Source organism: Elaeis guineensis, chromosome 4, assembly GCF_000442705.2.
Source record: "Elaeis guineensis isolate ETL-2024a chromosome 4, EG11, whole genome shotgun sequence".
In the NCBI taxonomy this organism is placed as follows: domain Eukaryota; kingdom Viridiplantae; phylum Streptophyta; class Magnoliopsida; order Arecales; family Arecaceae; genus Elaeis; species Elaeis guineensis.
This window is the reverse complement of record NC_025996.2, coordinates 89,348,997-89,360,845: the sequence shown is the minus strand read 5'-3', so window position 1 is coordinate 89,360,845 and position 11,849 is coordinate 89,348,997. Positions and strand designations below refer to the sequence as shown.

Here is an 11,849-nt window from a genome sequence, read left to right as displayed (position 1 = left end):
CAAAAGCGTGTATTAATCTTGGCCGCATAGAAACTAACAGCTAAAAAAATGGCCGCATAGAACTTGGGACGGGAGAAAGCTAGGAAGGACTTTCTTAGGAACCATCTTCGTGGTCCCCTACCTACTTTTCTTGTCTCCACGGTCAAAGCGCAACTATTGTCCATTATCCACTAATTAACTAAACCTAATGAGATCTCACCAATTGAACGGCCGTGATCAACCCAGATGATCCATAAAAGATTCAGCTGTGTATAAGAAATTAAGAATCACACCCAAACCCGCAGCTGCAATCCTAAACTGCCAGCTGGCAACGCGTCATAGTTCAACACGACAGGATCTTCTTTCCTCCCCCGCTTCTAAAACATTAATTAATTTCAAAACTTAAATATTTGTATTTGTAAACTTTTCTCGCAAGAAATTTTGGTCTGAGAAGCCGCCATGAAGGATCCTTAGATCGAATCCTACGATCCTTTAAATCCGTTATCCCTTCTCAACTCCCCAGTTCTTTCTTCGATTCCTTTTAAGTCTTCTTCTTTTCTCCAAATTTCTTTTCAAATTCCAGCTAAAACCCAGCTTTTCAGACACTTCATCAGGAAATTCCTCTTTCTCCAGCTCTCTTCTCCCTCCTCAATTTCCCAGTTCTCTCTTCGATTTCTTTTGAGATTTCTTCTTCTTTCCAAATTTCCGCTCAAATCCGAGCTAAAAATCCAGCTTTTGATCCGATTCATCATAAATTCATTTTTCTCGGGCTCGGTAGAGCTGCTGGAGGTGTTGGTGAAGGAATTTGGTGTCTTTTCTTGGGATTCTGCGGGAAAACTTGGAATCTGAGTTTCTCTTCTTCTTGGCGGTTGTTCGTTCGATCGATGCTATATAGTTGGGATTTTTTGGTCGTTTGATGGGCAACACATGCCGGAGATCTTTTGGAATCAACTTTCCCCACAGCTTCAACAAGCCGCCGGACCGATCGTCCTCTAAGCGGAATCCCTCCTCCTCCGACGGTTCCCGCTCCTGCTCCAGCTACGAGACACCCAAGAAGCCCGACCGTGAGGCCGCCGTGAGCCCCAGAGAAGCCCATTCCGCCGCGGTCGTCGCCGCCGCCGTCATGAGGCGCGGCATCGACCCCAACTCCAACTACGTCCTCGGCCACAAGACCCCCAACCTCCGGGACCTCTACACCCTCGGCCGCAAGCTGGGGCAGGGCCAGTTCGGCACCACGTACCTCTGCACCGAGATCTCCACGGGGATCGAGTATGCCTGCAAGTCGATTTCCAAGCGGAAATTGATCTCCAAAGATGACGTGGAGGATGTCAGGAGGGAGATCCAGATCATGCACCATCTCGCGGGCCACAAGAACGTGGTCACGATCAAGGGGGCGTACGAGGACTCGCACTCCGTGCACATCGTGATGGAGCTGTGCGCCGGTGGGGAGCTCTTCGACCGGATCATTGAGAGGGGGCATTTCAGCGAACGCAAGGCGGCCGAGATCACGAGGATCATCGTCGGGGTCGTGGAGGCGTGCCACTCCCTTGGAGTCATGCACCGGGATCTCAAGCCGGAGAATTTCTTGCTTGTTAATAAGGATGACGATACCTCGCTCAAAGCCATCGATTTTGGTCTCTCAGTGTTCTTCAAGCCAGGTAAAATGAAAAAAAATTCCAATTTTGGCAGTCCGGGTTAGAGCCAAAGCTCTTGTCGATGAATTTTGTCTGCTATGTTTTTTAGTTGTTTCCTTCTTCTTTTTCCTTTTTAGACATGTCGTGCATATTAATTGCATAAGTATGTATGCCACTGGTTTTGTGGATATCTCTTTATTCAGGAATTATCTATCATGCTTTACTTGTGGGTATATTCTTGCCATGGTTGGATAGATGCGGGTTATTTATTAAATGATGGGTATCTGTCATGATTAAGTACTTGAGTTAATAAAACACTAAGGAATGCTACTATAGGATGCCTTATGGAAGTTAATAATTGCAGGACTGTTGAACTTTGAACCCATGCGTTGTATCATGCTAAATAGGACAGTATGGATAGAACTATTGCCTTATAACTGTGACAGACATATTTGTCAATGTTATCAAAATGTGTACCTTTTGTTCTGTCTACCTCGTGAAACTTTCAATCTTGGTGGGCAAATTGTTCTTGTTTCTTCATTTCATTTTTTGGCATCTGTAAAAATATGCTCTAGAACTCTGAAGATAAATGACTGAGATCTGATAAAGATTAGCAGTTGCACCCCCAAACCCTAATCTCATCATTCCAAAAGTTTGGGATACTTGAATAGTTTCCTGAAATGCTGACAGACATGCAACTAAAAGATGATTTATTTAGATAGTTGCACTGTAATTTCCTTCTTGATTTAATTTTCTTTCTGAAGAAACAAAGGATCATTAAATAGTTAATTTAACAGCAAAATGACGGAAATGAAAGCAGAGCCATGATATAATACTTACTAATGAGAGTATCTGTTATTTACTTGACTGATAACAGTCACCACTTTACCTTGTGTCTTTTACCGCAGGTTGTAGTATGATAAAAAGAAATTGGATCAAGTAATAATGTTTTTCACTCTTATAGCCACACCGATCACCTTTAGCTACTTAATAAACTGAGGTCAATGTTTAAGGATTTCAAAGTGTCAATAAGTGGTGCCGTATCAATCCTTTATCAGCCTGTACCAATACAAGTACCGTCCCTGTCTGACTGAACTGATAGTGTAAAAAGGCCTGTAGTGTGATACATGCTGTACTGACCGGTGACCTGTACCCCCCTATTCAAGATAGCATATATCATATAGAGCACCAGTTGACTTGGCTAAACTAGCATTCTGAGTTCCAAAAAATAATCAAATGCATGGTTGCTATGTCACGAAACACAAATTGGAAATGAAAACAAAGTGGAGACATGAGGACCTATTGGGTATTGCTTTCATTTTCTGTTGTTGTTTACAAAAACCCGAGAAGAAAAATGTACTGGACCTGACCCTGGGATGATGAAACCATTTTGCTTTTTCAAATTATTATTATTATTTTTAAATCTTCAAGGCTTTTGAAGCAACGGTTTGTTGCTTTCCGAAATGAGCTAGTTGTGAAAACTGGAGTAGTAGAAGATGTTTTTGTGTCCCTATACTAATTCATGTATATTCTTGATGCATGATTCCATACTTTGCAAAATAATATCAAAGGCTACCTTTTTCTTTTTGATGTGTCACAAAAAAAAAAAAAAAAAACTAGAAACTAATATGGCACTTTATCTGTATTAGTTAATGACCCTAGTTGTTGTAAGGCTTGTTATATTTAGAGGAAAAATTTTGTTATTCATTGAAAACACTGTTCTGTATGAATAAAATAGGGATCTTTTTAATTCATAATGGTTTTGAAGTCTCGATAACTATGTTTAAACGGCACAAGGTGTGCTTGGTCATGTATTATCTTCTTGCAGTGTTTATACTCTCCTGATTAGAGCACTCCAAGATGATACTTTGAGAGACTTCATTATAAAGATCCTATTCTTGTTATATACTTCTCTTCGCTCCTGTCATGGTTTATAATTTGATTAACAAAATAGTCTTTACCTCTACTTGGTTATTATGCAACCCAGGTCAGGTCTTTGCTGATGTGGTTGGAAGCCCATACTATGTTGCTCCTGAGGTACTGTTGAAGCTTTATGGACCAGAGGCTGATGTCTGGACAGCTGGTGTTATACTTTACATATTGTTGAGTGGTGTACCACCTTTTTGGGCTGGTATGACTTTTATGTACACCTATTCACACTGCTTCATGATTCATGATAAATTGGCAATCACTAAAGTTGAACTTCCACTTTTTGCAGAAACACAGCAAGGAATATTTGATGCAATTCTGAAGGGAGTAATAGATTTTGACTCAGATCCATGGCCATTAATATCTGATAGTGCCAAGGATCTTATCAGAAAAATGCTCTGTTCTAGTCCTTCAGAACGCTTGGCAGCCCATGAAGTACTATGTGTGTTTCTCTTTCAGCTCATAAGTCATTTACGGATTATATATGTATGGCATCCCTTTTGAGAGGATGGACTGTTTACCCTTGTCTTGTTGGACCCATATAAAATGGTGACTATAGAATGTGTGGTCTTTATGGGACCTCAATCCCGATGCAATCCAGAGTTGTTCAGGGTAATACATTTGCAGTATTAGGAGACATTTTTTTTAATAAATGGAACAGGATGATTTCATCTGTTTTTTCATTTTCATAAGTTTAAACATATAAAAATTTGAAGATGCATAATAAGATACCAGACAATTGAGAAGAAGATACATATAAAGAATTCATTTTCTAGATATCAGAAAGTTGAGAAGAAGATACATATAAAGAATTCATTTTCTTTCCTTTGGTGTTCTGGGTGTTTACTCAGTTAAAAATTCTGAAGCAAAACTTTGAGCACAGTTCTGAACCTTATCAGTTCTAGAGCTTTTTGTTAATGGTTTACCGGAAAGTTAATTTTTGAGTCAATTTACCATATTAACAAGAATTAGGAGGGAGTAGATGATCTGATATTTTGCGTCTTTGACTGCATTGACATGATTAAACTGCCAAAAGTACCACTGCCAATATATCAAAATGGTTTTTTGACATTTGCATATTCTTTCCCTTGTGCTCAGGTCATCCCTGGATATGTGAAAATGGAGTTGCTCCTGACAGAGCTCTTGATCCTGCAGTCCTTTCTCGCCTCAAACAATTTTCAGCAATGAATAAATTAAAGAAGATGGCTTTACGAGTGAGTGCACTATTTTAATGCAAAGACAGTCATACATTAATTTCCTGAGCAGCTAGGAAGCTTTATTCCCTGTAATAAAGCACAATAATATTGAGAAAACATTGCTCTTCTATATATGTTGACTTTATGATATATATCTTTTTTCTGAATGATTTATGACACTTTAAAAATGGTTCCATGTTCTTTCCCCATTTGTAGGTGATGGTTACATAAATTCATTTCTGAATTGAAATTTTTATCTTTATGTAGGTTGTAATCATATAGCATGTAATTTTCTATTTTTGCAGTCAGTTTAGTGAAACTCCACTTTCAAGATGTCTCCCTTGCAATATTTAAAAAAAGGGGTTTTTGCATGTATGCCCTTCAGTAATATCTTTATTTATTTGTTTACCCATCAAAAACTGCAATTCAGATATATATCCTGCCAAGAATATGAAACTTTCATCCATTTCCCTACTTTTAAAATAAAACAATATCTCTTATAATTTTCCTTTTATTCCCTAACGGTTATTACCTACTTATAATCCTGACAATTTGGGGTCCTGGGAGGGGGCATTGTACTTGTCAGTCCAAGCCTTTTGAATTGCATCAAGCAGTGACCCCATTGTGATCTGATTGTTACGGGTTCAAAACATGAAAATAGCCTCTTTGCATGCAGGGTAAGGCTGTGCATATCTGACCTTCCCGGACTTCGCAGTGGTGGGAGCCATGTGGATTGAGCCACCTCTTTTTTCTGTAATGGATGCCTGCATATATACGGTTTAAATGGTGCTTAGTTGCTTATTTATCCTTACCATGGAAACACACAGCGTATTGACATGTAATTTCAAATATGGTCCTTGAAAGTTTCAAAAATCATCAACAATATAAGGAAAAATAGTCGATGCCAAGTTCAGATACCTTGGTCCCATTCAGAATAAGCTTATATTTTCAAGAGTGTAATTGAAGATGTGAAAAGCATACATGCAAATAAGGGATTTTTAGTGGTGTATATATATATATATGCAAAAATCCTAAATATTAATAATATTAGATCACACACACACACACACACACACACACACACGTATGCACACACACACACATGCACACACACATGTATGTATGTATATATACATATGTATCTGCTTGCTTGCAGATGATGGGTGAAATCCGGGATTACATTATTCAAGTGTAAAAAAATAAGTGCGTGATCCTCATATGATGTCTACAATTTGTTCTGAGTTGGTGATAAAAATCATGGGGACTGTTCATTTTGTGAGAGTTTGCCATGTTCCATCAATTCAAGGCTCCAAAAAAATGTACCAAGAATAATAGCCATTGCCCTTGTCATGTTTGTGAATGATCCTAATCACTTTGCGATTCTTTAGAAAGAAAAAAAATATTCTTTTAAGGATTTCGTAACCTTTTTCCTGAGTGGAAAGTGTCGATGATAACCTCCGACGTATGTGTTTCATTATTATCGCTCAAAACTCATCTCATACTATGAAGTATGTGGCATGGGAAATACACTTGGCATAATGTGTATGAAGTTCCGAGTTATGTTTCCCATGTCAACCTTTGCAGTTTGCCTTTGTTCTACAAAACTGTGTTCTTTAAAGAAACTTTAGGTACCTTAACATTTTCATGATGTGCCACAGGTGCTGATTTATTTTCTTAGATCGATCCTTGTGAATTTGTATGTAAGTATTCTACCAACCTCTTCTAATTTATAATGAGCAGATGCCATATAGTATGGATTCATAATAATAATATGAGAATTTTGCAGAAATAGTGCATCTTATTTTCGCTTTTGCAGATTCCACCCACTTTTATGCTAATTTGCAGAAACTAAGCATTTTTTAAATTCTCAAACACTTTTGCCTCTTACTTCACATATATATTCCAGCCTGCGAATATCATTACGTGCTCCAAAAAAAATTGTCAATTCATTACTAAAAATATGTGCACATGTGCATCCATTAACATGAATATGTTCATGTACCTCTTCTTAAACATATCATTCAAGTGTATCTGTTAGGGCCATGCTCAGAAACGTCCTTTTTTTGAATCTGGGCCATCTCCTGCACAATCCCCCCCCACCCCCCGCCCCCCCCCCCCCCCAAAAAAAAAACCTCCCCAACAAAAAGAGAAAAGAATCCAAATTTTCAAACTGAAAAAAAAGGTGAGTTGTTCTAGAAAAATTCCCTTATAATAATGACCAGGGAGAATTGGATCTTCTGCTTCATTTTACATGATGCTACTGATTTATTTTGTGAATACTATATGAGCTCGATGTAATTCTGCTTGTGCTATTTGACTGTCACTTTATTTAGGTTTCTATATATATATATTTTTTTGCACTCCAGAATGAAAGAACTGGTGTGTTTAGGATTGTCAGATGGCTTGTTTTGCTTCTTATTAGGTAATAGCTGAAAGCCTTTCAGAGGAGGAGATTGCTGGATTGAGAGAAATGTTCAAGGCAATGGACACGGACAATAGCGGTGCTATTACATATGACGAGCTGAAAGCGGGTCTGAGAAGATACGGTTCTACTTTGAAGGATACGGAGATTCGTGATCTTATGGAAGCAGTAAGTCGAGCAATATTAGAGACTATTATTTTGTTTTTATGATTATTTAGTGTCTGAATAAAAGGATGATGGAGATGGTCACAAACGATCATACTATACTGTTTTGTCAGAAACATCAGTTCCAGTACTGTTCATTTTCCATGGTGCCCTATTAAGCGCAGTTGTTGATGATTCTGGGTCTTGCTTGGACTTTTTTAAATTAAGAACTCTTAAAATCTTTCCTCCTGATTTTATGAATTTCTTAAGCTCTTTCTCTCTCTCACTCTCATTCTCACACATACACATAATTCTCCAGCTATGTGAAGTGTAACATGTTTTTTTGTTTGTTCCTGTCGGAATCAGTTGAACCAAAGGTTTATTTGCATGATGGTCTATGTTTTCTGTGTGGTTTTAATAAATCTGAATATATGCAAAATAAATTTTAAATAAGTAAATAAGATTATAAAAATTCCTTTTTAACTGTATTTATTGATAGATATTGGACATTTAGATGGGCATTACAATAGCCATGTGATAAGTTTGGATTAAAAATGAGCCAGCTAGTCTTTTGTCTGCCAGTTGGCACATCTCTCCTGACTATATGTTCTGGGGAGAGGTTCTGAGTTTGACTTGGGAAGATGGCACTATAACCGTAATCTGTGTGCATGTGTATGAGGGAGAGAGCGGGGCAGGAGGTGGGGTTGGGGGGGCTGGGGGTGGGTGGGGTGTGTTGGATATTTAGGACTTATTTTCTTGACCAGACGGTACACCATTTGCATAGCCTCTAGATATTGCTCATGTAAGTATTGCAAGTATATATGTGTGTGTGTGTGCATCAAAAAGTGGTACAGGTAGGTTTGGTTGCATAGGAAAAGCAATGGAATAGGTGTGATTTAAGGCTCTTACGAGGCTGGATAGTATAATATCTAGGAAAAAAGTTGGGAAACTTGAAATTCAAGGACATGAAAATGGGAGTGTGAAGGCTAATTAGTTTGTCAATTATCACTGCTTAAAGCTGAACATGGCAAATCTTGTTTGGATTCAGCTAACTTACAGTAAAGAAACCTCTAGATTTGCATATTTTTCTGGGAGATGTCAAAACAGTAATATTCCTTCGGCATAGAAATAAAGTCTTCTATAGAAAGGTCTTCCAGAATGGCCAAATATTATGGCAGGCCACACTGTTATAAATTTCACAAAAAGAAAGAAAACTTTGCAGATTCATTAGCTAGTTCCTTAAATAATGGCTTTGCCCAAGAACCTGTCAACTAACGTCTGATAATTTTTCTGTGTTGTCTCATACTACTCTTTCATACTGTATCTTGGACATAAAATAAGCTAGAAATAAATTTCTTTTCTAAATGTATTGCTTGGATGTGTGAATCTGAAGTTCCAAAATATGTCATCATACTTGGTAATGTACTAATCCAAAGATTATCATTGTGTTGATCTAAACCGGTCCACTTGTATATGCTCGCTGAGTCTTGAGATGGAATAAATAACTGGTTGCTTGCTGAGACTTACTCCTTTTTCACTTTAATTAGTATGCAAAGAGACTCATGTCTTATTGTCTGATTTTTGGGAAAGGAATTGGTATTGATTGCATAACTTGATCTGGTGCTAGCTTTATATCTCAGTTATCATTCTTAAAAGATTTTGTTCTGTCCTCTTCTAATTATTCTGTTTTGCAAATATTAAAGAACACTGCCATGTGGATTTTGTTGTATGGTCCTCTAAAATTAGGCCACTTTTCTGCACATCAGAAAGTTTTAGAACTTTATGTTAACATTTATTCACCTAGCTGAATTAAAATCTGATCATTTGTATGTAGGAGATACTTTTGGAATTGAAACTACTATACAGTGCAGATTTATTTCTAAAATTCCTTTCACAGCTCTTTGGTTGTATGCAGAACAACTTTTCTGTTGTTTAAGGATTATTTTGTCAATAATGGAAAGAATGTGATTCCATGTGCCTGGTTTGTCTGACTAGTTAAAATAAATTTTAGGCTGATGTGGACAACAGTGGTACCATAGACTATGCAGAATTCATTGCTGCAACATTACACCTCAACAAGTTAGAGCGTGAAGAACATTTGGTGGCAGCTTTTTCATATTTTGACAAGGACGGAAGTGGCTATATTACAGTTGATGAACTTCAGCAAGCTTGTAAAGAGCATAACATGACTGATGTTTTTCTTGAAGACATTATCAAGGAAGTTGATCAGGATAATGTAAGTTGCATATTTTAAAATGTTTTTGGTATAGAATACACCTTTTTTTTGCAATAATTTCTTGCTGTCTAATGCTTTTAATAGCTGACTGTATTGTTGCACACATTGCTGGTGTATGTGACTAGGTGCGCGATGTCTATCAGATTTATTATTTTTCTCCACTGAAGAAAAACTCTTGAAATTGTCTCAAAATTTGAAGTTATGTTGGTTTGTGTTGGCTAATACGATGCTTCAGTTAACATTCTATTTCTTCAGCATCAGCTTCATATAAGATGACATATTCTTGTATTGATTCGGAACTCTACGCATAACCATGGAGCATATATAATCAACAGCTGAATGATATGATGTCCATCAGTATGAACAAACTTTATTTTTTTTATTTTATCATCATTGTTTTTTTAATGTTGTTAATGTACCTTGTTATTCTGAAAGCTTCTTCTTGCATCAACTTGTTATTTTAACATCATGGGGTTCATTTAAAAGAGTTATAGTTCTTGGAAAAACAACTCTGTTGTTGCATAATGTTTGCATCATATTTTCCCCTCATTAACTTTTCAATGATATTTAATATTTCATGAAATGCAACTGGATATTTAATTTAGTATGGTTGATTAATTTCATTCCATTTTAGTTCAAGCCGTTATTGGAATATATTTGTGGGTTACTACTATGAAGTTCGACATAACTCACAAAATAAAGGAAGCAGCATAGGTGTTTAAAGATTATCTTTGTTATGGAAACCTAAAGTACTGTTGTTTTGTTTCAGGATGGTCGTATTGACTATGGCGAGTTCGTTGCTATGATGCAGAAGGGCAATATGGGAGTTGGAAGACGGACAATGCGGAACAGTTTGAATATAAGCATGAGGGATGTGCCAGGGGCTCGCTGAATTTTTATTTACGTACAGCTTGTCTGGAAAGAAGCTGATTGTCTCTAGTGTTCTTTTCCTTCCCATTTTGTATTTGGGTGTGAAATGAATGAGGAAAAATATTTTGGTTTGCCCTATTTGGTATGATCTCTCTCTCTCTCTCTCTGTTTTTTTAACAGACGAAAATTGATGCCAGAAACATATTTGGTGATCATCTTTCTGATTTCTTTTTTTAAGTAACTTATATTATTTCTAAAAAAAGTGGATGTAAAAGGTTTTCACTCCTACGTCGTTGCTACCAAAACCTGATCTAAAGACTTGAAGTGCATCAATCTGCATGCAAAAAGAAGAAAGAAGAGGGAGGAGTGGAGTTGTGTCAGGTGGGAAGTTTCCAATGCTTAGGTCATCAAAAGGAGCTTAGCATATTAAGAGATTTTTTTATTAATTTATTATTAATTTTAAAATAATTTATGAAAATAATATTTTTAAAAAATATTTATAAAAATATTGTTTGAAAAAAAGTCGTCTTATCATAGGGCGATTTTAGATGCCAACTAGCTCACCCTCATGCCATGTGGGAGGGGTGAGTTAGTCAAGAGAAAATCGCAGTTTGGAAGGATGATTTTATGAGCCGTCCTATCAAAAAATGATTCATAAAGTTGTCCTTTTACAAGGCGACTCACGAAATCGTTCTACTAATTTTGTTGGATCACTCCGATCGGATCCTCCTCCGTTGGATGGATCGGCGTTATTAGGCAAATACTTTCTCACTGGTTAGCAAATATTCTCTCATACAAGTTGAAGTATTTCTCTCACGTATCTTGTATGCCTGCATGCAACAATGATTGAAAAAGGAGCGAATGCTCGTGAGGAGTGTTTTAGGGTGTCCGTGATCCAACAGGTAGTGCAGTTAGGTTACGGTGAATCTTGCCTTTATGGTGCTATTTGGAAAATGGGAAAGAAGAAGATAAGTAGAAGGAGCTAAGATTTGAACTTTGATCGGAGCTGATTTGAACTTGGATCAAATAGAAGGAACTTTGAAATCTGCACGTAGATCAAATAGAAGGAACTTTGAAATCTGTACGTATGGCTGATCTTTTTGTATGTATACCTAAGCGGATGCTCATGACCTAACAGGCGGAGTGAGTGTTTATGATACTCATGACCCAACAGGCCAGTGTAGTTAGATTATGGTGATGCTGCCTATAATGGAAGATGAAAAAGAAGAATATAAGTAGGAGTCAAACTTGGATCAAATAGAAGGAGCTGATTTGAACTTGGATCAAATAGGAGGTAAGATGTTGATACGGAAATTGATCGAAACATTATCACGAAAAAGAGGAGGCGCCGTAGGATGTAGGCTCCTACAGGGATGTAGGCGCCTACATCCATTCTATTGGTTTCTGTTGGGTATAAAATACCCCCAGTCAAAGTTTGT

General features: G+C 37.3%; 1 protein-coding gene across 3 annotated transcripts; it reads left to right on the top strand.

Annotated features, from left to right (window-relative positions):
* Window positions 1–437: 437 nt before the first annotated feature.
* LOC105033666 (calcium-dependent protein kinase 26) lies at window positions 438–10,548 on the top strand. 3 transcript variants are annotated; one of them, XM_073256688.1, is made up of 8 exons: window positions 438–1,637; window positions 3,601–3,744; window positions 3,832–3,984; window positions 4,641–4,756; window positions 6,397–6,438; window positions 7,161–7,328; window positions 9,316–9,540; window positions 10,310–10,548. In XM_073256688.1, exons 1-8 carry the CDS (start codon window positions 896–898, stop codon window positions 10,430–10,432), a joined length of 1,713 nt encoding a protein of 570 aa, XP_073112789.1. In that variant the 5' UTR covers window positions 438–895; the 3' UTR covers window positions 10,433–10,548. The 3 variants fall into 3 exon arrangements, with proteins under 3 accessions (XP_073112789.1, XP_073112790.1, XP_073112788.1); XM_073256689.1 differs by lacking the exon at window positions 6,397–6,438 and having other exon boundaries at window positions 679–1,637; XM_073256687.1 differs by lacking the exon at window positions 6,397–6,438 and having other exon boundaries at window positions 679–1,637; window positions 3,601–3,984.
* The last annotated feature ends 1,301 nt before the right edge of the window (window positions 10,549–11,849 follow it).